This window comes from Anas platyrhynchos, chromosome 18, assembly GCF_047663525.1.
Source record: "Anas platyrhynchos isolate ZD024472 breed Pekin duck chromosome 18, IASCAAS_PekinDuck_T2T, whole genome shotgun sequence".
Taxonomy (NCBI): domain Eukaryota; kingdom Metazoa; phylum Chordata; class Aves; order Anseriformes; family Anatidae; genus Anas; species Anas platyrhynchos.
Genome location: NC_092604.1, coordinates 6,056,528 through 6,080,278, shown reverse-complemented (window position 1 = coordinate 6,080,278; position 23,751 = coordinate 6,056,528). Strand labels below are relative to the sequence as shown.

The window sequence follows — 23,751 nt, the reverse complement described above, 5'->3', positions numbered from 1 at the left end:
ATACATATGAGCTTCCCATGGCATATAATCTTCATTCCTAAGAGTCTCTGGTTAAAATTATCTGTGCAATACCTCAACATACTGCTCATAACCAACAACTGATGGGTCTTCTGACAACGTCTGTTTCAGTCTTTAGTGCTAGCTTTGTTTAGTCTAGATAGGGAAAACCAATTCAACGGCAAGATGCTGTCAAGACCATTACTGAGATTGCATACAGGTAATTGAAATGTGAGCCAAATACTATGGAAAAAAATAAATGAAGAAAAAATGCCAAAGCCTGTAATGTCAATAACATAATGGTTCAGCAGCCAGCAGGCTGATCAATACCTAGACAGATATTCATTAATATGAACATAAAAATCTCGTTTAAGAAATTGCCTACCTGTAAGGAGAATATGGGTCAAAGCATGTCTTGGTGACTTCTGTTATCTCCGGGTTACAGCATTCCCCACCATCAAAGTTGTATCTCTCGTAATTACAATCCATGTCACACACACCGTTCTGCTTCTTCTTGTTGAAGAGCGTGTGGCGCACGTGTCGGCAGTCTCCCCCGTCGTAGCCAGTCAAGGTGTGGTTGCACTCGGGATCACAGTTCTCATCCCCGATCTTGCTGATATCGCAGTTGGCCAGGATGAGTCGGTGGCGAAGGGAAGAGTTCTTCACCTCCAGCACCTCCAGCTCCCAGGTGATGTTGTAGCGGCTGAAAGCCTCATTTAAATGCTGATGCTGGAACTCGATCTGCTGCTGGCTGACAGTGGGGTTCTGGTGCTTGTCATCGTAGAGGTTTACCACACGGTAGCGAACTATTTTGTTACGGCGGAAGCTGGGGAGCTTGTTGTAGCTGGCAATGACGTCCGTGTTGTCACAGACTGTCTGTCCGCAGAGAGGAGGCTCTAGGCTGGTATCCAGCAAATAGCCATGATGGTAGCTGTACTTGTTCTGAGGACTGCTGCCATCCTTCATGGGAGACCAGGTGTTTTTCACATTCAGTAAACTGTCTTGAAGAACTAGCTGAGGTAGAGGCGTGTCTTGTCTGTGAATTGCCTGGCCCATGTCCAACAAGATCTCCTTCTGAGACCGGGCTGTCCTCCAGAGGCTGAAGTGCTCTACATAGCCCCGATAGTTCTGGTTCAGGGCATTTCCTCCAACCATGAGCACCTTGCACTTCAAGGTCAGAAGACTGAAGATGCTGCCCACTTGCTCTCCACTTGTGGCTACCTGGGCACCATTCACATAGAGTTTCATCAGGTGCCCATCGTACGTGGCAGCCAGATGCACCCACTGGTTGGGGAGGTAGCTGCGATGTGCTGCAATGGTGGTAACTTTGCGAGCACGGTCCGTCTTCAGAGAGAAGAAATAGCGGGGGTCTCTATTCCCCTGGTCACTCACGGTGTTAATCCCCAGGACCCATCCTCGGTCACGGGAGGTGTAAGAACATTTGTCATAAAGTCCTATGTGCCCCCAAAAAAGAAATATGAATAAATAAGGATGACAGAATAAATAAAGAATTTTGTCTTTAAATTGTATAAATCTCTCTCTCTCTATGTATAAACACACACTCACCTATGTACATTACAAAGTCAGCATACACGAAAGGCATTAAATCATCCAGAACGTGACTGTGGGAGGTCATGTTAAGACTTGCTATTAAAAGTCAAGATTTGCCAGTGGCATGTATGAATGGGATTCCCCTCTCCTGACCGAAGACCAAAACCCTTTTGCAAACTCTTATCGGCACAAAGCTGTACTGTGCATTCGGTCTTGCCTTCATTCAAGCCATACTTCACTGGCTGAAAATGCTCTCAAGAGGCAGTCCTTGGTGGCCTCACTGACAGCACTGCACCTTCCATCTAGCCAAGGCCCACCAGGGGCAATAAGCATGACATCTAACCACCACACAGCTCCAGAGACACCGAATGGCTAGGATAACCTTGGTAGGATCAAGTGACCAAATCTTGCAGAGAGCAAAGGCATCGCATTCAGGCTGCCTTCAAATTCATGCCTATTAAAAAACAGTAAAGAATCAGCCTGCACTGGTACGCACCAATGTACCTAACGGTGCTTTGTGCACCCTTGAGCACAAAGCACAGATCTACACCCAGAGAGCTCTCCACTGGTCCTCAATTCCAAAAGATAAGAGCCCACTCCTTCCCAGCCTGGGATATGAGGTCTGGCAAGTCAAAGACATACATTTCCATCCTTTGGTTCTCAAAGGCCATGGGCTGCAGAGACCCCTTGACTGAAAAAATAATCGTTAGAGCCTTCAGCGCCAATGGCCTTCCTACTATCAGCATGTAGAACGCGCTCCTTCCCCCAAGCCTTCCCTTCCAAAAGCCTAAGCGAAAATCATAAATCTCTGACAGTTCAGTCCTCATGAAAAGACTAAATATCCCCTTACCTCACCCCTGCACCCTAACCCTCCCAGCACTACAAGCAAATAACATCTTCTGCTTCTGACTAAGTTGCTCAACAGCCATCTGTTAACAATCACTCATTAACAGTGCAGTCTTGTCTAGTATCAACAGAGCAAAGGTTACAGGAGCATTCACTGTATTTTTCCTCCCCTCTCCCAGCACCCACCTTCCCCCTCGCTCCTCACACCCTTCCCCTTTCCTCCTCCTCCCCCCGCAAAAAAGACTTCTGATGGGAAAGTTAAAAAAAATTTAAACAGGGCTTTTTTCTGCACGCTGGTATTTTGCTAGGGACTCTGAGCTCCCCCTTTTCCTGTTGCCTTTGGAAGAGAGATCCCAGGGTTCGGAAGGTAATGTGTTTATTCATCTGTAGGGCGCACTCAGTTCAAAACCTTCTTGAGACCAGCTTCTAGTTTATACTGCTACTTCTGATCACGGGAAAGGAGAGGAGGAGGAACAGGGAAGGAAAAAAACAAATATGCTAAAAAAAAAAAAAAAAAAAAACGACATTTGCTGGGATAGATGTTTACCTGAGAAATTCATTATATGAAAGCCAAGCTACCAGTGACCTTCTAGAGTCAGGGATCTCCTGTTTTTTGAGGGTTTTTACATCTTCTTTATGGAATAAATACTTTTAGCAAGCATTCATTTTTGAGATGTATTAGAGCCCATAAATGTCTGCATTTTTATGAATCTCAAATGAAGGTATTTTCCAATGATAGTTTCCAAAGACAGTTGGCAAATTCCAAATAAGCCATAAACAAAGAAGTTATAAAAATGAGACATAAAAAGTTGCCATCCCAGTATAGCAGGCAGGGGTCTCTGGCAACTGGGCGAGGCTCTGGCAACTGGGCGAGGATGGAAACAGTTGTCTCTGGGTGTGAAGAGAGACCGGCGGCATTACAGGAGAGACACAAAGCTTTCCTCTTCTGGGAGACTGCCTTCTATTGATTCTCCCCCCTGCCCCAGAGAAACATTTGGATGTGCCCTATATAGAGGTATGGCATCCATGCGAGCCAGGGCACAAAAGTGAGGACATGGGATGTTCCAAAATATACCCAACTCTGGAAAATTAAAATTCTGTGGGAGTCCATATTCTGTTTCAATAACTTTCTCTTATTGAATATCTTTTGTTTCCAGTGTGGGAAATACTGAAGAAAGAGAGTAAAAGCGTATCCTATAAATGGAACCCAGCATGAAATGAAGCCACCTCTCCTGAAAGGAGACCTTTTTATAGGTACACTATGATCTCATCTTATCATAATAAGACCATCAGAGCTGGTCAGACGTTTTTTAACAGAGCTTTCTCCTGCCACCTTTGCAGCCCAGCATCCGAATTCTCCAGGCCTGCAGGCCCAGGGCAGCTGCGCACGCAATAGCTGCTCCACCTGTGTCTTACGGCATCCAAGCTCCCTGCTGTCGGACGGAGGGCTGGAAGTCCTGGAACAGGCTTCTGGGGTCTCCAGCTCTGAGGAAGTCCACCATACAGTCTTTAAGGGTCAAGTTTTTTGGCTTTTTGTACTGACCGGGGCTGGAAATATTCCCCTAAAGAACTAATAAATTATTGTGGAATGGAAATTCAGTTTCCTAGCCAGGATTAAAGAACATCTTCCTCTCTCTCTGAAGTGCTGCATGATGCTAGTGATTGACCTCAGCTGAACAGATGGAGCTGCTGGAGGAATACTACAGAATAGTAGCAATCCTCCCTTGCCTTTGAGCATTTAAACCCTGATGTGATGCAACGTGTCTTGAGTTTGGCTCAAACAGCTGCCATCAATTCAAGATTTACAGGGAGCCAAAGGAGGGCAGAAAAAGAAAAAAAACAGCGACAATAGGGACACCACTGAACATGCCAGTATGAAAGCTGCTGAACTAAAACAGTCTACTATTCCAGTTCCTTACATTTTCTAGTTTAGGGCAAAGGTCATTACTGAATCCATATGTCGCATGCAGTATTCTTTTCTCAAACTTTTACTATTACATACATCCAACTCTTGATGAAAAGATGGATTGATCACAATACCTTCAGCAGGAAGACTTGTTTTATTCTTAAGAGAAAGGAAAAAGAATACGAAAAGGGATGAGAAAACCGCACTCCCTATAACTTGCACAGTCGTGCCATTTCTTTATGACCTTCTTTTGCTTGTATATGCTGTACCTACTTTCCCAGTCCTTCGCTTACTTTTGGCTTTAGACTACGAATCCTCCGGCTAAGGGAGTGTCACTTTTCCGTTTTGTCCCCAGCACAATGAAACTAATTTCAGCTGGGACTTTGGATGTCATAATAAAAGAATTTATTACTTCTTCTATGACAACTAATAAGGGCAAAACCATTGGATGAGGGACATGTGAAATAATTGCCAGAACTTCTGAAAACTGAATAATTTGATGTTTTCACAATTTATTTCAATTTAGTAAAAGGTTCCATAGCCATGAGTTATTTCTTAGACATAATTAAGAACATTTCAAACAAGAAGAGGCCTCTTTTACCCCAAACAAGGCTGTTTTTGAGTAAAATCACCCCCTCACAATGGTTGACACTGAATTTCAAAATTCAGCTGTGACCACAACCAACATTTACATGAAAAACATACAGAGTTTAGATGCTCATTTACACGGGGAATTCTTTACAATAATGTGTCAAAGGACATTTTTAGCTACTTGGTGTCCCTTAAGAAACCAAGAGTGGTGTAAAGAGGCCTCATGGTAAATGAGACTCAAGCCAACGACTGCAAAACCACAATTTGGCGAATATGCCTCAAGTTTCCGAGCCAAGAAATGGTGCGAAATAAAACTGATGTTTGTTTTCCCCACAGCAATTAGATTAAAAAAATATGTACAAGTCTCATACAGCAGCAAACAGTTTTCCTCACTTCTGCTTGCCTTGAGTTGCTAGAAAGGGATGGAGCTGCAGCTGAGAAGAATACTGACAGCCCTTCTCACCCCTCAGTCTGAGTGATTTTTTTCCCTGTAAAGTTCCTATTCCTGAAGCCCGGAGGATTAAAACAGAATTTATCTTTTATTAAAAAAAGAAGAGGCACTAGAGTTCAGCTTTCCAGTAAGAGTCATCGGTAACCGTCCTTCCGCACAGAAGTGAGTCACTTTTCAGATGGCTCCGGAGGAGCGCGAACACATCGGGATGCCACGTTCCCGTGGGCTGAGACAGGGGGGGCCTCCAATAGCCCATCGGGCTCCTTCCACCCCATCGTGTTTGTCCCATGCCGGAACAGTAAATTCCTAAGGCACCGAGGTACTGAGGACTGCTGGAAGATTAAACCCTAAAGGCCTGGTGCCAAAAAGCAAATAGGGAAAACCAGAAGTACAGTCTCTCTGCCTTTTTTTCTTGCAAGTGAAATATCAACTGCTCCAGAATACAACTGCTCATCACACCTGAGCTCCCCCAGGGAGCCCCAGCCATGATTTACACCTCAGTTTGTTCCCAGGCCTTCACCGGGACTGCAGAAGAGCGGCCTCCGCGCGCAGGACCCGTGCTCTGGGCTCATGAACAGCCACTCCGGGAACAATGTCCTGGGTGAGGACACGAGGCTTTGCCATAACTGAGCTCTGTAACCGAGCTCACGATGCCGAGGTTGGAGTAAAGGATTATCGGGAGCAGCCCCAGAGAAACAGGGACGCACAGCTAGAGGCTGTAGCTGCTGGAGGCGTAAGAAGCTCTCTCTGTGGGCACAGCTTGAAAGAAGAGGCCGAAGTAGCCCAAGCAAGCTGCTGTAATCCATTTTAATATTATCAATAACAGACTCCAGACCTCCCCTGGTTGCCTCAGTGCTGTTTCTTACATCTTGCAAACAGCAATCTTTCCACTAATCAGCCCAGCCATTACCTAAGAATTTATTTCTTTACGCAGAACAAAGTTTCGCCCCTTTGCTGAGCAATAGGAAGGGAAGGAAAAAAAAAAAAAAAGAGAGACTTGTTATGCTTTATTTTCCAGGAGCTGAGGCTGGGGGAAGGGGAAGAAGGAGGTCAGTTCGACTTTGAACACATCAGGTGTGCTGTGGAGCCCGTCACAGCCGTGCAAGGCAGAACGGAAAATAGTGCCCCGCACTTCTGAAAGTTGGCCGTGCCTGTTTTGCTGGGAGACTACAACCAGAGGTGACAGGACTCAGTTATGAAAGGGGAATTTAGGTCAACAATCAAAGCTGCAGTCAGGGGGCCCAAGAACAGGGAGCTAAAGGTTGGGGCTGTTTTTTTCTTTAGCATGCTTTAATCGTTTAGTATCAAAGCACAGAGGAACGCTTGAAAGAGCAAATATTCTACAGGAACCTATAGAAAGCTTTTATCTGGCCAGAGGAAAATAATTAAAACCGACAGATTTGGGTTAAGTATCCCCATGTTCCATGCAATTGGATAAGTCAGCGAAGATCCACTGGAGCAGTTCTTGAGTTCTGCACTGGATATTTCATGGTATGATGTTGAACCCAATATAGTTTTACAAAGGGGAGAAATAATCTCTCCTTTCCTTTGCCATGCTTCTCCCAGCCCCCAGCTTCCTTCCACAATAGTTAAATAATTCAAAGTCCAGAGTACTTAAGGCAACATCTCTGTCTATACCATTTCCAACGCAGCTAAGAGGCCTCCTGAGGTCACCCCCTGAGATGAGTTGTGTCTCAGGCAAACCACCTGAGACTTGCTCAGGTGGCAATATACTACTTAAGTGAGGAAGAAGGGGATGTTTGCTGCTGCTATCAATCTAGCTAAATTCAGACCAGATATTACCATTTACAAGCTATGCAATAGGATTCAGATCCAAGACGGAAGGATGGAGTTCTTTTCATTTTGACATGAAAGGCAGGAACCTCATCCTGTAGAAAGAGAAAGCCTAATACAGCTATGACTGTCTAATGTTGAGAATTTGGTACAAGGCTCTTTGCAATACCAGAACCTTTGTATCATTGCCATATAGCATTAAGTTAAGCACATATTCCGTACCATTTCTCAAACTCCCAGCCACTCGTACACTCAGCAAGATACCTTGAAGCCTGGAAGCAGGGAGGTGAGAAAGGCTAAAACAGCAAACATGAATTTGTAGTGGCTTGTTAGTTACAAACATTACACAAATCCCTCCCTTCTGATAAGAAAAACATGTAGGCTGCAACAGAGCAGCCACTGGCATGGACAATCATATTAGTGACACTTCACTGAGCCTATTGTGAGAATATACCCGCTAATAGTATATAAGAGCTTACTGCAAACAGATCTGCTAGGCTGGGGTTAGTGAGAAATTATTAGATTGTGAGGGATTTTGAGGTGTAAGTGAACACACTATGCTGCCTAACCAGATGGCACAGAGCAGTGAGCTTCAGCCCTTGCGGTAGTGTAACAGGGTCATCCTTGGACCGGGTACTGCTTTTGCAAGGGCTTCTTTGTATACAGTATCAGCATAAACAAGTATTAGTGGGAAGGTTGGCTTCTTATCTAGATCTCCCTAAGCATTTCACAATAAAGCTGCAGAACCAGTGGAGACTGGTACTTGGTTAACAAACTGTGGCTGTTTATGATCCAATAACTACGTTTGGGTGGGCTTTCAGATGGATAGAAAAAAGCACATCCTTCACAAGGGTCAAACTTCAGGCCCTGCTGTAAAGTCTAGGAGCCCAGGAACATTTCACAGAACAAGGGTAAGAATTTTCTAATATCTGCAGAACAATTTATTTCTCCTGCCTTGTTCTCAGAAACAACAAAATATTTTGAGCTGAAGCTTGGAAAACCAGTATGTGTCCATGTTATTAGAGATACGCATAACACATGCACACAGTATTAAGGTAGTATGGGCAGTCCTTGCTGGGATAGTACTTCAAGTGATCAACGCTGCAGCCACCAGTATGCTCCTTCTGGGAATCACTGGTGTATGCCATAAACACGGAAGGCTTTTCATCAGGTTTGATTCAGACAAGAACCAGGGTGGTGGCTGCCAGTTTTAGACAATTTAGTGTGGTCCACTGATAATAAAGTAGTTTGGTGTTCATGAAAACCAGATTTCCTTCAAAATGGGAATGGAAAGCACTCAGTAAGTTTGTTGGTCTGGCTTAAAGTTACCTGAACACCTTTCAGCTTTAAAGCTTACCTATGTTCACTGGTCAGCAGACCCAGGTTACGAATTAACCATCCTATTGTAGCTCAGGCAGTGTGTTCACCTTTAGGGAAGTTCAGCTTTAACATCATTCCCACGTTAAAAGCAGATGTTGCAAAACATATGGATGGATACGTATCAAGAGGCATGAATGAAAATCATCCATCTCTCACAGGCACATGCAAGTAACACTTGCAGAACTGGAGGCACACACAAACCTACAAAGAGGACAAAACACAACAGCACACCGGTGGAAGGGACGCTCTATGCACACAAAGGACCCAACAACGTGCTTGGTGGCACATACGTTACTCTGCTTCCAGGTCTCCTCCTCCTCCCTGTGCTATTAGCCAAATACTGATTAGCTATCAAAGCTCTACTGACAAATTTACTTTTGTGCATGCTAACACAGAGTGGCTTTCCTCCCTTTTCTAAGAGATAATGCTTGAGAGCAAACAGAGAATCTTCTATGGAAGGGACAGACACATAACACCATAACTTCCAGGCAATCTAAATGATAAAGTGGTATTTCTGGGCTCCTTTTAGAAAACAGCAGAGAGAATTGATCATAAACTGGGTCAAGATAGGTCAGCATACCTCAGAGCAGATCAGATGGCCAGAGCATCCCAGGAGGAAATGTTCTCCTGGAAGGATTATTAGGGGCACATCTGTGCCATCAGATGACCGTGCACAATACCCATCGGCTCACTGGGAGTTCAATATGGCATTTCCTTTCACAATGTGCTTTGTGCCTGACGAGCACTGCGAGTCAATCAGCGGCAGCAGTGGCCAAGCCCATAGCTTTGCTGGAAGACCTCCCGATGTGCTGCCCCACCGAACCCTCGCGACAGCCAGAAATGCAGAGAGGCGAGGAGCGGAGGTCTAGCGCGAGATTGCTTGCGGTGCTGCTCAAAGTACACGGCCAGAGTGGAAGGGGGGACAACAACACAGCTTGTTTTGCTTTTTAGAATTCCCTTGTCACTGACCTTTACAGCAGCTTTAGGGCAGCACTGGAACCAGCTGAGCAGTTACTACTCCCAGCTGCAGAGAGAAGAGCTTTTACACCATTGCACAATGCATGTGTGTTTGGGGGGAGGAGGTTAGGGCGAGAGAACAAAGAAGGAAATCTAGTGGCACCTAAATCAAACATTATGATCAATGAGGGAGTGGGAAGAGAACCTGGGGAGTGGGAACAACCTTACAACCTTTCTGGGATCAGACAGATGGCCAACATCCACATTATTACAAAAACAAAACAAAAACAAAAAATTCCATGAATGCAAACTAGGGCACCCTGCAAGGAGACTGTAAAAATCACATCATGATAGCTTAGGCTTGTCTTTGTAATTGAGGGGCATTTCCACATGAAACAGTTCTAGTTATTTAATTGGATTTTGAGAACATTCTTGGGCAGATACTTTGTGAGTGCAAAACTGAGTAGTTCCAGTGCATTTACACTGATTTATACCATGCAAGATCTTGGCCTCTGTGAGAATTAAATCTCTTATTGCAAAAGTATCTCAGACCTTATCCAGACTCAAATATCTTATTGCATCTGGCTTTCCCATATGACTGCATCTTTCCTATACTTAATAGAAGCAACCGAGGAATATGCCAACCTTAACAGAAGTGTTTCAGATGCAGCACACAGAACAGCGTGCAGTAACAGCAGACAGAACAGAGCTCCCTGTGCCTGTTTTCTGCTGTCGCTTTTAAAAGGGATCCGGGCCCTCTCTAATCATGACTATTTCATGCCTCAAATTCCCCGCTCCATACTTGCATACAAGTTCCAAACCCATACACAAACCACAGAGATATTTTTGCTTTCTAGGAAACATCCTGCTGAAAAAAACCTGCCTCTCTAACATGATATAACTACTATAGTATGCATTCCAGATAGGCTGTAGTCACCACATACTAACTTGAGTATATAATCTTAGAGCTCCATTTTTCTGCTCAGTTTGAATCCAATGCCATTTGTTTGGGCATGATTTTCCTCCTGGAAATACCTGAGCCTGTATTTCTGCAGTACAAATATCAGTGATCACTTGATCTGTGAGCACAAATAAACAGACATCTGAAAGAAAAACCTCACACAAATACTAGCAGTGTCTTAGAAGTGTACAGAAACAAATTCACACCTATTAAACCGAAGGCTGGAGCTGAAAATTCAGCCCTTAATTCTTAAAGGACAAGATGGGACAGCGACAGGCAAACCTCCAAAAGGTCATAATTCTAGCTCACTTTCCATGAGCGTTGCCAAAGTCAAATGCTTCTCACAAGTAATTGACCTTCTCGAGCCTGCAGAAATGGGAGAAAAATGTAAAAGAAACAAGCTACCTTGGAAGATTTTTGGCAATTCTTGTGTTTAGCTGAGCAGCAGGAAATATCGTATGTCCAACCTTTCTTGTGTTATTTCAGCCCCTTCCACTTTGGGTTAAATCTGGAACCAAAGAAATGAAGACTAACAAAGAAGTATGTACATGGACTATGTTCTCTGCTCATGTGCTACACATCCATGTGCATGTGGGTTCGAGCGAGCAGGCTGGGACATTTGGAGCTTTTGATTTTCAGGAAAGGTCTCCAGCTGCGGATGGCTTGTGTGAAATTAGCGTTCTGGAGCAGACTGTCATTAACGTAGGTCTGTGTCTGCAACTTGGCCAAAGTCACAGGAACAGGTCGCTTCAGCATACAGCCAACAAACCTGAACAGGATTCAGCACTGCTGCTCTGCCCCAAGACAGGGACAGACCATGCAACAAGGAGATGACAAACTAAAGTCACCCCAAGTGTATTCCCTGCCTTCTCATTCACTTCTTTGTTTTCAATGGCTGTTGCTGTGTTAGCTCCACAGCCCTGACATTGTCAGGAACTGTGCTCCAGCTTCTGTGCCCAGGAATCCCTACAAAGAGCTAGAAGTGTAATAGTGATTAGAAATGTAATTCAGAAATACTCTACTGGTTTCAAGGAGAACCCATGGACATACTGGAAAATTAAAGGATTAGAAGTCAGCATGCTACAGTTTGCTTCAATTATTTAGAATCATGGAATATCCCAAGTCAGATGGGACCTGCAAGGATCATTGGGTCCAATTCCTGGCTCCACACAGGACTACCTAAACATTTAGCCACATCTGAGATCATTGCCCAAGTGCACCTTGAGCTCTGGCAGGCTCAGTGCTGTGACCAAATCCCTGGGGATCCTGTTCCAGGGCCCAACCACCCTTTCAGAACCTTTTCCTGATACCCAGTCTGAACCTCTCCTGACACAGTTTCATGCCATTCCCATTTTTGTGGTATTAACTGAACCCCCCAAAGTGATATGACATTAGAAGCAGTCAGACAAAAATATGGCTCAGGACAGAATTAACTCCTCTTTAAAGAAGAACTTGCAATTTAGAAAAACACTGCTTTTATGATTTAAAAGAACCTAGTGACAATATTCCACCATCCTACTTGGAAAGGCTTTTCAATGCTGACTGCTTTCATGGCTAAAAGAGGGCATCTTCTCTCTGCTCTGAAGCTGCTTAGTCCCCGTGTGCATTCATTGGATTTTTCATATCCTCTATTATTAGATTTCCAAACTCCAATCATCAGATTACTGTTTCCTAACCATATACTTAAAGATCACGATGATCAAGTCACCTCTTAATCTTCTTGAGTCAAATACTTTAAGACTTGTTACAAATCCTATAATTACTCTCAAGATTGTTTTTTCCTCTAAATCCTCTCTCATACAATATCCTTCTTAAGCTGTGGACACCAGAACTGGACAAACTACTCCAGCAGCAGCTTCCCCATTGTCAGCACCAGGATAACACAACCTCCCCGTCCTGTTCAATGCTTCTGTGTTTACAAAGCAAACGATGACTCTAAACCTTTGGCCGCAGCATCACATCGGCAGTTCACATTCAGATGCTTTATCTACTCCGACACGGCGCTACTCCTACCCATTTAGCTTCCAGGTGAAGGATCCTTCCCCCGGCAGCCAGCCTTTCTGTACGACCTGCCTCCTTTCTATATGTATGACTTCACATTTGGCTTTACTCTGATGCATACTGTTTGCATGTTCTCAATTTATGAAAACACCCAAATGAGAGTCCTGTGTTGGTCATTGTTTACCACTCCCTGAACTCTGCAACATCTGCAAAATTTATCAGCCCTGATTTTATGTTTTCTTGCAGGTTGTTGACAGAAAATATTAACTAGTAAAGAGCCAAGATTGCATTGTGCTGAATAGGAGGGAATGGGGCCAGAGTCACACTGTTCAGGCAACAGCTCTGTTTTTCAGTAGGGGAAAACAAATACCTGTGATAATCACGAATACGAGCTTACACAAGTCAAGAGAAAAAGATTGGACAAATAGATAAGGATGAGATTGGCAAGATCTGCCTCTTTTTCTCTCTTCGGCACTCTACAACCTCAGTTCTCTCTTTCGAGCTGCACAAGGCTGCAGGGACCTGGTGTGACCCAGGCCAAGGGGACTGCTGGGCTGAGCATTTCTTTCTTTCAGTATAGCGGCGTGGCATTTGCCATTTACTGCATCATACATGATCAAAGAGCTGCGCGGGTGTTATTACCTCTTCCTTACACACAGTGTCCCTCTGAGGACTGCTGAGAGCCATTATCCCACCTTCACAGATGCAAAGGACAGAGCTGAAGGCACCTCAGAGCAGCTGCAGAGTAACTAAAATCCCAGAGCAATCTGTGCACCTCCAAGCGCTCTGGCCCAGAATAAGAAGCCTGAATTAACAGAAGAGGGAGCCTACTTCTCTCAACACAGCAGTTTCACCACTGTCTAACCAAACACCCTTTCTTTCTCCCAAAGCATCTAATTTATTGCTAAAGGAAATTGCTGTTCTCTTCCCGAAACCACCAGCAAAAAAAAAAAAAAAGGGAACCTTTTGCAACTGCCTTTGTTTTCCTCTCTGCCAGCGAGTCTCTGCCTCGCCTCTCCTTACAGAACATCTTGTTGCAGTGCCCATAACATCCCCATAAAAACGTGTGCCTCGTCAAGCCTGCCCTGTCACCAGTGTTTGACAAGTGTCAGAGAAACCCCATAAAAGCCAGGCTGCAAGCTCATCAGCGCAAAGGACACCATGTGTTGAACACATTGACAACTCTCAATAAACAACGTCTCTGCCGAACAGCTGGTTGGGCTGCTTGGGTTTGGAAGAATGTCGTCCACATTGCCTACTTACGTGCGTGCTCCTCGGTGATGCACTGAGGATCCTGTGCATGGGGAGCGGAAATACGTCACTTCCAGAAGATACCAAAGTGTTTTTTGTTGTTTTTTTTTTTTTTTTTTTTTTTTTTTTAATGTATCCGAACAGAAGTTTAGATCCCGATTCAAGGATTCTGGCCCACTTCAGTACTACAGATGTGCAATAAAGTGGTGGCTTCTCGATACAGGCGCAAGAGACGTTTATCCCGAGGGAGGGGATATGAGAGGTGATGGTAGGAAGAGCTGCTCTAATCTCGTTTCCTTCTTCCCTCTCTCTCATGAGATACACAGATCCCATTTCATATAGTGCTTTCTTAAGTACCAGAGCACAGAAATGGTTAGAGGGCATGCTCGCCAAAACAGTTTGGCCATCACAGTGGGTCAGACACCACACAGCTGGGGCAGAAGGGCCCCTGCCTCTGCCTTCAGCACTTGAGACAGAGGAAAGTTCGGTCCAGGGCTCACCTCCCTACTGCTGGGACGTGTGTCCTCCGTGAGTGCAAGGGCTCCTGGCCCACCTTTGCTGCCAAATCCCAACCCTGCAGACACCAGGCCAGAGAAGAAACACAGATCCCCGTGCAGCTCATTTGGCCTCTGAGATGCAGCTGCTGTTGCTTCTCTCTCTGGCTTGTTCCATGGAGCCTGCAGGTGTTTGGATACGGCCATTTCCCAGTAAAACTGGTGGTATGCTGATGTTTAAAATAAAATAAAATAAACCCCTAGTATTACGGCGTATAGCTGAAGACCACCCCAGATTTAGCATTGCCTCTGGTGAGACACAGAATGTAAACAGTCTGTTTGATTAAACCATCCCGAGCAAGAGGACTTTGGGGAATTCCAATCTTTCCCAGCTCAAAGAAGAGCAGAAGATACGCTGGTACTCTGCTCTTCATTAATTCAGAGCTCTTCAAAGGGCAAGAACGAAGCACACAACTTTCCTCCTAGGACAAACTGTTGATAGTTATCCTGGAATTCTTGGAGGAAGCTCACCAGTATAAATCAGGTCCATTTTCCCCCCTTCTCTTTTTAATCTGCTCACAGGCAACGAGATTGTGCAACAACTGATAAACTCTGCCCATGCCGCGATGCAAAATGCTCGGTTCTGATTGTCTCCCCCCTGCATTAGGGTGGGAGGTGGAGAGACCACACTGGAACAGTCTTACAGATAAGGCTATTAATTACATGCCAGAAAATATTTGTACAATAAGAGAAACTGCTCTTCCAACAAAAAGCAACAGATAAGACTACTTGAAACCATCGCATTTTAAGGTAAAGAGATTCTGCCAGCACTGGAGACCTTTTGTAATACATCTAAACTTTCGAGGCTCCTAGAACTAAAGGCAGGACCACAGCTTTCACGTCTAGAATACCTGGGAAGGCTCACGCATCCCCACTTGCCAAAGGCACTCACTCCTTTTAGAGGAGGAAGAGGGGGAGCCTGGGGCAGGAGCACTGTGCTGATAGCACAGCTCTGGGTGAGCAAGGAACCACAACCCTACCAGTGCAGCCTCCCCCACTCCCACAGCTTTTCTTTATCTCCTCATTTTCCCATGCATCTTGAATAGCCAGAGAGGCTTTTCAAAGGAGGATTCCAGTGTCTCCTGGAGGGAACCAACCCCCTAATTCCCTTACCTCCCATCTGAGACCACCAAGATTCAATCCAAAAAGCACAAGCCAGGAGAAGTCACAAGAAAATGATCTTTTGCTTGGGTTCCCCCTGTGCTGGGGGGGGTTTAGGGGGCCTCTGGAGCAAGTGAAAGCATTTTGTGTTTTCCAGCTGACAGCACCATTACCATGCCTGTCTGTCCTTGCTGCAGAGCTCACGGTGAGTGCACAGCCCCGTGTTAGCTACTTCCTCGGCCCCTGCTCACCCCTACCTCCTTACACCGGTGGCCCAGTGAGAGCGATGTGTGACACCAGATATATCAGCCATGTGCTCAGACTACAGAGCAGGATAATTGTCCTTTGGGCTATTTTAGTCTTTTTACAGCCTTTGCACAACTCCCAAGCAACAAACAGTATTGCCAGGAGCCAGAATCTAGATTTCAGTGGGGAGAAAGGTAGAAGAGAAGAGAGAATTGGTGGATTTATCAACAAGGAATCCTACAAGTTCATTCAAGCTCATCCCCCTGCTTGGGGTTCCCAAAAACTGCCCAGGCTGTTCATTATTCTGAAGCAGATTGACGATAGAATTTGACTCCCTCTTTTTTTTTTTTTTTCCCCATTTTCCACGACAGAGGGAAAAGAAGAAAAAGACACACAGTCAGACAGGCTGACATCTCATCAAAGCAATTCCTACAAGCAGATGTAGAGTAGGAAACATTCAGCAACCCTGCTGGCTCCAACCCACAGCCTGGACCTGAGTGCCTGGTTGATTTTCATTAACTAACTTTTCTTCCTGTGAACTTCCTCTGAGGGTGTTTGTTTATAAACAGAGGAGGGGATATTATTGCTGGAGATGGGACAGTAATGGGAAGGGGTGAAGGAGTTTACAGCCACAAGACTGGAGAGCAGGGTTTAGAAGTGTTTGTTGCTGGAAACACAAAGGGCTCACTGTAAAAGTGGTATATTGCCTAATGTTACAGCCTGGAGGGAATATGATAGGTATATGCAGAACATGCTCCAAAAAGTAAAAACAACCCCGCATTGTACAAAGACATCCCACTGCATCACCGCGACCGTTACACACCCAAACTAAACCATCCACGGCAGCGACGGTGGCTGGAGGCTGCTCTCCATGATATCCATTTCTCTCTCAGCTGGTTCCTTTTCCCTGTGGCATGCTCCCTGTCTCGGCCCCAGGTCCTACACGTTCACCCGCCTGGAGCAGCCCCCTGACTTCCTCGCCAAAGGAGTAACTTTAGGTTTACACTGGTGCGCTCAACAGCACAATCTGGCTTGGACTCCTTACCCTTCCCTCTGCCAAGTACATGTTTCAAAACTGTGTGCGTAATGCATTTAGTTAACATTTGCTTTTTCTCCCAGTACTCCTTTTCTCCCTGAACATCTCCATTCATGAGCTACAGCACGGGAGGCTTCCAATTCTTGTCTAGCTCATGCTGAAAATGATTCCCATTAAATTATCACTGGTGAAAGGTGCTGTTTTGACCTCGGAGAGGCTGCTCTGTTTATCCACAAGACAGATGCAATGTAAGACAGTAGTAATGCAAGCTCCAGATCTCAACCTTAGCACCTCAGTCTTTACAAGTGCAGATGCTGCTGAATTCAGAGCAAAACACCGTTCCTGTGGATCATACAATGCACAGCTTCCCTGCTGGAGCTTCCAGCAGAACCCCTGGTTGTCCAGCCAAGCACTAGATGATGCCCCCCCAAAACAGTTACTGGGCACTAAAGTACAAAGCCCCTTTCTGCAACCATTCATCTCATCCATATTTAACTTTGGGGAAAATCAGTTGGTTTTGCCCTTAATTAATACCTTTGGCAATATAGTGCCAGGTTTTCAGCAATTCTCAGGAAATGCTTAGCAGCTACAACTTACATGTTTTACAAGCAGTTTCAGCAAGTCGTCATATTAATCAATGTGAAGATGTTATCAAAAATAGCACAGTATTCCAACTCAAACTGACGTACCCTGAGCTGAGGGGCTCTGGTGATACTTGCTCTCCTCTCCCACTTTTGGCTGCATACACGGCTCCCCTTGAGAAACGCAGTAACTCACACTGACTCGCATCGCCAGCAGGTCTGGATCAGAGAGCTTAATTCAAGACCATCTCATTTTCTGCCATGTCCAAAGAGCTCCTGTCACAAGTGCCAGCTGGTCTCCCTTCCTCACCCGCCCTCATGTTGGCAGTGCTTTCAATGGTCTGACGCCTGGTGAAGGACTTCATCACCACCACCATCAGCTCAGCACAGTAATAACCCACCGAGGAACCATCGAAAGCTACAACAGCCTACATAAATTAAAGAGAGTCCACTTCACATGGAGGACAAGCCAGGCTGAGGAATAACCAGCATCACCACTAAAAATGGGCTTAACAAATAGCCAAGTCTGCTGGGATCCGTTTCCAGCTCCATCTCAGACACATCAGAGCATCCTGCTGTACCTCAGTTTCCCTGGTTTTAAGGACAACGCTCTCTCACGCCTGAGAAATGTATCACCACCATCAGCAGGATGTTTGGAGGCAGTTACCAGGACTACAAAACTGCAAGCGTACTGCAATGATAAAGGAAAACAACAGCGCTAGAATACATTAGGACAGGAGAAAAATAACCTACATTCAAAACTAAGCAACACTGGTAACAGCAAAGGTCTGTCCTTTCCATTTCTTTCCCTCACTGTCTTAAATAAAACAAACAAAACAACGGTGATAAGATCTTTCCTCAATCCAGTGGATGATCTTTGCGAATACGCTTCCAACACTAACAGCAGAGAACAGGCATGGAAGGAGAGGCAGGAGGAGAGGAGCCTGCAGCTGATGCTCGGTGTCGGGAACAGGCCTGCTCTTCTTTCTCCCAGTTCCATGACGACAGAAGACTCCAGGGAATCAGATGAGGGAGGGGAAGATGGGTCAGAGGAGAGAAATCCATATGGGAAAGTGATTTAAAGCAAGTAAAGAGACAATAAATTACATAAGGAGATGGAGGAAAAACACAGCAGAGGGGATGAAGGAGAAGAGATAAAAGGGCCCTGAGTATCACTCAAAAGGAAGACTCAAGGAAAGCCTACCAGACCCCAGGAGTTAATCAGCAAAGAACAGAGTGGTTTTCTTCTCTAACACAGCAATTCTTTTGCTTTCTTGAGCTGGTATCATATCTCTCAGATGCTGCTTCACCAGGCCAATTCCAGATGCTTCTCAGTTTCACTTCACCCTCACTCCCTCTTTGTGAGAACAACTGCTCGCTCCTTGTTTGTGCACGGCTAGGATGGATATTAAACAGAACAATATCAATAATTCCCAGAAAATATGCATGAGCATATGCCTGACTCAGCACACAAACACACAGCTTGCTTACCCTCCGTTCCCACAGCATTTCCAACACCAGTTGGCTGCAGCCACCAACCTGGGAGCCACCCTTGGTCTGCAGGGAGGGGACAGCACCCTTGGATGGTGAAAGAAAAGGAGAACTACGGAGAGCGTGGGGTTATCCATGGCATGCGCGTGCTAGGGAGGAAGAAAACTGCAATTGTGCAGAGCAGGAAAAAGGGAAAGACGGGGGAATCAAGGACACCAGATAGTAGAGAATAAGCCGAGACTATGATGGTGATAAGAGAGGGTGGAGGGATTGGACGGGAACGTTACACACTTACATCACCCAGCAAAACAGAAAACCGGACAGCATGTTTTCAATAAGTGCTCGTTTTAACACTGAAAAAAAAAAAGGAGAAAGGTTGAAAGAGACAGAGGCCAAAGTGGGATTTGGAGTATAGCAAAAACAACTAAAATAAACATGTCCCCTTCCCCTGGCCAATTTCTCTGACGTTAAGGCTTTGCAATTTTTCTTCTCTTGTATCCAAAGCAAGAAAGGACAGCAAAATAAAGGATGTTAATGCAAGGACCACAGAAGGGTCTGGGACACAGAGGAGGGATGCAAAAGACACTCTGAAATCAGCGCCTAAGCCAGAGTCAGCCAAGGTCAATGGCATCTTTAATGATTTTGAATAGGTTTAGGATCAAATCCATGCATAAATCTAACAACATGAACCCATTCCCATTCTCACCAAGGGATAATCAGAGTTGTGTCTATGTTTGTTCACATTTTTAACTACGACACATACTGAACCTACACTTGGTGCTGCCAACTTCATGGATATTGAATGTTCTTAACTAAGCAAATTGTTCAGATTGCTATGAACAAGGATAGGATGAAGAAAAAATCTGGGAGAAGATGTTCACTTTTAGTCTCTTTTTAACTCCTTTTACTTGTTTTCCAGAGTTCTGCTCTGCTCGTGTTCAGAGTAAGAGCGCTTTGACTTTATGGATGGCTGTGGGGAGAGCAAACTTTATAAAAGGCACTAACATCAAATCAAAGCAGTTTACAAGAACTGCCACTTGTGTCAGAATATGTAGGGAAATAAACAAGCTGTTTTTCCTTGATCATTGGAGTTTAAATGCTCTATTGATCTGGGAAAAAAATCAAAGGTGCTTTGGAAATTGTGTGTGTATGTGCATGCATGCTCACACCAGAGAAAACGAAGAGAAGGTTAGGGACAAGCAGAAATTAGCAGAAGACCAAGCAAGCATTTCTTCTGCACAGAAAGCTCAATTAAAACTAAGAATCACACCCAGGTGCCAGCTACTATAAGGTAGAGAAATGCTCATAAAGCAACATAAGGTCAGAAGAAAGGTACACCTTCATTTTTAGAAGTCTCACTTTTGGACAAAATAAAAATAAAAAAAGGACAGCACACGCCTTGTTCTGTGCCTAGAACACACGAACCAAATGCTCAAAACCAAGGAAATGGAAGAGTCCAGGACACTTTCCATATATGAAATAGAAGAATTAATATATAATGAAAGATTAATATATAATACATAATGGTTAAATGAAGGAAAAGGTGATGTTAGACTAGCTGATACAGTTGGGAGAAAAGTGTAGAGGTTTTTGATCAAACAAGACTTTTCTGATCAACTTTCAAAATAATCTGGAAGAAGCAAAAATGCAATGATGTGAATGTGTTCTTTCTTCCTACAATGGGATGGAGGAACTGCCACACAGATGAAGATCAGAGAAGGGTGGGAAATATTTGATATAATATTTTTCTCAGGAAAACGGGAAATTAATCAAAACAGACTATCTGTGGGAAAGGATCAGTTTTGGCAAATATTCTAACTTAAAATTTCAATAGAAGTTTTGTAATTGTCAAAACACCTGATTCTTTTTTAACCTTCCGAAAATAAGAAAGCTGATATCTTTTACCAGAAAATGTTTTCCTTTCTCATAGTTAACACTTTTCTAAATCAATGCTTTGGATTTCTAGGTACTTAAGATGTTGTCAATCTGTCCTTCTCTCTTCCTGTCTTACATTATAGTGGTGACTCTGGGTCTTAGCTAAAGGTCTTTGGTTTATAGTAGAGTGCTGGGAAATTTTCTGTGGCCTGTGCTGTATCAGAACCTACAAAGTGGATATTCTGTGAATGTTTGGACTAATTATCTACTGTTATATCCCCGACACTGCAGGGGACTAAATTTGGCAACCCAGGTGGTCCCTTCTCTGCTTGTGCTCCTATAATTTCTTTCAGAGAAAAGAAAAGAGGAGCTGAAAAAACAACAGCTAAAATTGGAAGCAAAACTATTATACGGGAACATTTCAGCTGACCCCAGCCACGGAAGGGTTTATTTTTGTTTTTTCAATGTGTCTTTTTGAAAAAAGCCACTATAATTTGGCTCTCGATTCTGGCTCAGGCCAGCCTGAGCAATGGAAATCCAAGGTGAAAGTGCCCAGTTAATCCCCTGGTCCTGAGAGCACCTAACACCCACTGGTCCTGCAGTATTTTTATGCTGAAGCTGCTCAGGCTGGCATCCCTCTTGCGACAGACCTGAGGAGCTCGGCACCTCCGTGCGGGCCAAGCCAGAGCAGGCTCCAGAAGACATTTCTCCACCAGGGCTCTCTGCTCCATGCTGCTGGCACGTCCCAACCACACAGAACTGGGGTCTGTCCCAGAGGCCAGGGAAGTGCCCACCAGCATTTCGGCTCTTCGCTGGTTGAGGCACCCAGCTGGGGATCGCCCTCAGCAGAGGCTAGTGAACACACGAGTCTCAAGGGTACAGCGCCAGCAGACTCCTGCACCTGCTTTGGAAGCAGAGACCTGTCCCGATCTTCATGAGAAAGGTGAGAGGCACCTACCTTTGTGAAAGGGTTTGGGGTAGGGGCCCCATGCAGCCTACATCGTCCCTTCCAGCTACTCCAGCATTCGGTGAGACCTCTGGGATTTGGGATTTAGCACATCCCTCACTATGCCTCACGTGGCCAGGTTGGACGGTGGTCTCCTCCGCATCCCTTGGTGTGTCAGTGGCCTTGGGACCTCCTCAGCCACCTGCAGCGTTCCCCCAGCACCACATGAGGAGGTGACATGGGGACCTGGAGAGCAGCTTCAACCAGAGGCGATAACTTCTGGGCATCTGGGTCCATCTTTCTGCGATTCTTCAGTGTTCAAAGGCTCTCTGAGGGCTTCCTCTCACTCTTGCCGCTGAGGCCCTCCCACTGCTCTGTGCTTCTCCAGGCGTCTTCCCCAAATCCCTGCGGGGAGCCCCGCTCCCGCAGTCCCTCCGAACACCGGCCCCTCAGCCGGCTTTCTGCCTCTTGCAAGCTCTTCTAACTGGAATAGGCTGGCTTGAAATAAATCAGGACAAAATGAAGTTTGGGGAGTCGAGCTCAGCCTGGGACACAGCTCCGTGCCTACAGGAGGCAGCCATACATCATTTAGGAATCTAAATTTACCATCCTTCACACATAAAGAGGCAAACTTCCCTCTTTTTTTTTTTTCTTTCCTTTAATTACCATTTAATTGAATAGAGCAGCCCACGAGTAAGTGCTTTAAGAAAATAAAACACGTTCGTCAGACTGTTCTGAATCTGGTGTGCAGCCGGTTGAATGCGACCAGTTGAAATTGGAAGTCTTACGGAAAGAAAAATCCTTTTTCCAGTTCCCGTTTCTGACTCTTGTCCCAGCTTCTGCAGGCTGGAGGAAATGAGCTGCTCAAACGCAAATATTTAGCAAATGACAAGCTACGCCGTATTTTTTCAGTGGCCTATTAGTCACAGCTTACCCGGATCCGTAGGCACGAAGTGGCTGATCGTCTGAACCCGGCTGCCGGGAAGCTGGAGGCACGGGGCTACCTCTATCCCTGGGGGCTGGGGACTGGGGGCTTGTCACCCATCGCAGCGGCCGTGCAGATGTGTGAGACCCAGCCCTGAGGCCCAGCCGGAGTTGTGCTCCTGCCCCTGGCCCATGCTAATTAAATCACAGGCCTTGCATTTGGCTCATTCCGTAGTCCTTCATCTCAGTACTTCGTAACAGATCAAAACAAGCGAATCCACATAAGGAGGCAACAGGCTGTTATAGATGTGAACGTGCTGCATTTTCTGCCTACCTATTATTTTGATGCCAGTGAAACCGTGTGTAAACTCTGTGTGAAGAGCCCCTCAAGCTCCCAGCGCACCTGCTACGGGCATCGGCCCTGGGGACAGGCCCCGGCTCCCTGCTTCCACCTGAGCTGTATTAATGCAGCACCAGACTCCAAAACTCCAGAATTGAACCAAATGAAACCAAAACCCAAACGTATATTCCTAAACCCTGCAGAGGGAACGGACTTATGCAGTGTCAATTACATATCTGTATAATTGCCCAATTATTGGCCCCCGACACAGATGTTTCTCAGTCTCTCACACGCAAGAGCTGCGGCTTTAAGTGAGCTCCACTGTGCTGATTTTGGCGTTTCTTTCCCTTTGGATTCTGCTGCAGTTTTATGTTCACCAAGGACTGAAGTTGGGAAAACATAGGCACTCCCTTACATACGAAGCTTTATTAAGTTGGGATCATGCTCTCTGTTGGCAGGCAGAGGAATAGAGAGACAGAGGAGAATGAAACTGGGAAGGGAAAAAAAACAAAACAAAACACAAATAACTTTCACTCTTCAGAGCAGGCACGCCTTCTTACTCCAGCTCCCGCTGCCGATCATTCATCCCGCTCCTCTCAGCTCCCAGCCAGTAAAGAGTCAACATCTCCTTCCTATGAAAACATGAGCTCTCCTGCTCCTGAGCCATACACCAGAAAACACACTGACAGGGACTCTGGAGGATCCTGTTTCTCAGGATGGGGTCGCATTTCCACGGTAGAACTGAAATATCTTTGATTACAACAGAAGCAAGGTCAACGGTGCTTTGAAGCGTCTTATTTTTGCATGGCACGTGTATTATCTAACTTGATTACAGTCCGGACCTTAACTCCTTCGTTCACAACTAGGGATGCATGCAAAGGCTCGTTGGGGGAAAGCGCGCAACCTCGCATGATTAATACCATGTGCACACGCGTGTATTTATAAGAGGGATGTACTGTGCTGTGTGGTAG

At 45.3% G+C, this 23,751-nt stretch overlaps 1 protein-coding gene across 10 annotated transcripts in view; it reads right to left on the bottom strand.

The window, feature by feature from the left end:
• Positions 1–23,751, bottom strand: part of PAPPA (pappalysin 1) — a 383,667-nt gene that overhangs the window by 156,194 nt on the left and 203,722 nt on the right. For 9 of the 10 annotated variants that reach the window (XM_072025100.1, XM_072025099.1, XM_072025103.1 and 6 more), the window contains one exon: positions 383–1,451. In XM_072025100.1, coding sequence (XP_071881201.1) covers positions 383–1,245 — 863 coding nt within the window. In that variant the 5' untranslated portion in view covers positions 1,246–1,451. Of the gene's footprint in view, positions 1–382; positions 1,452–18,408; positions 18,561–23,751 lie in introns of those variants that run through there. The other variant, XM_072025106.1, reaches the window with a different exon arrangement.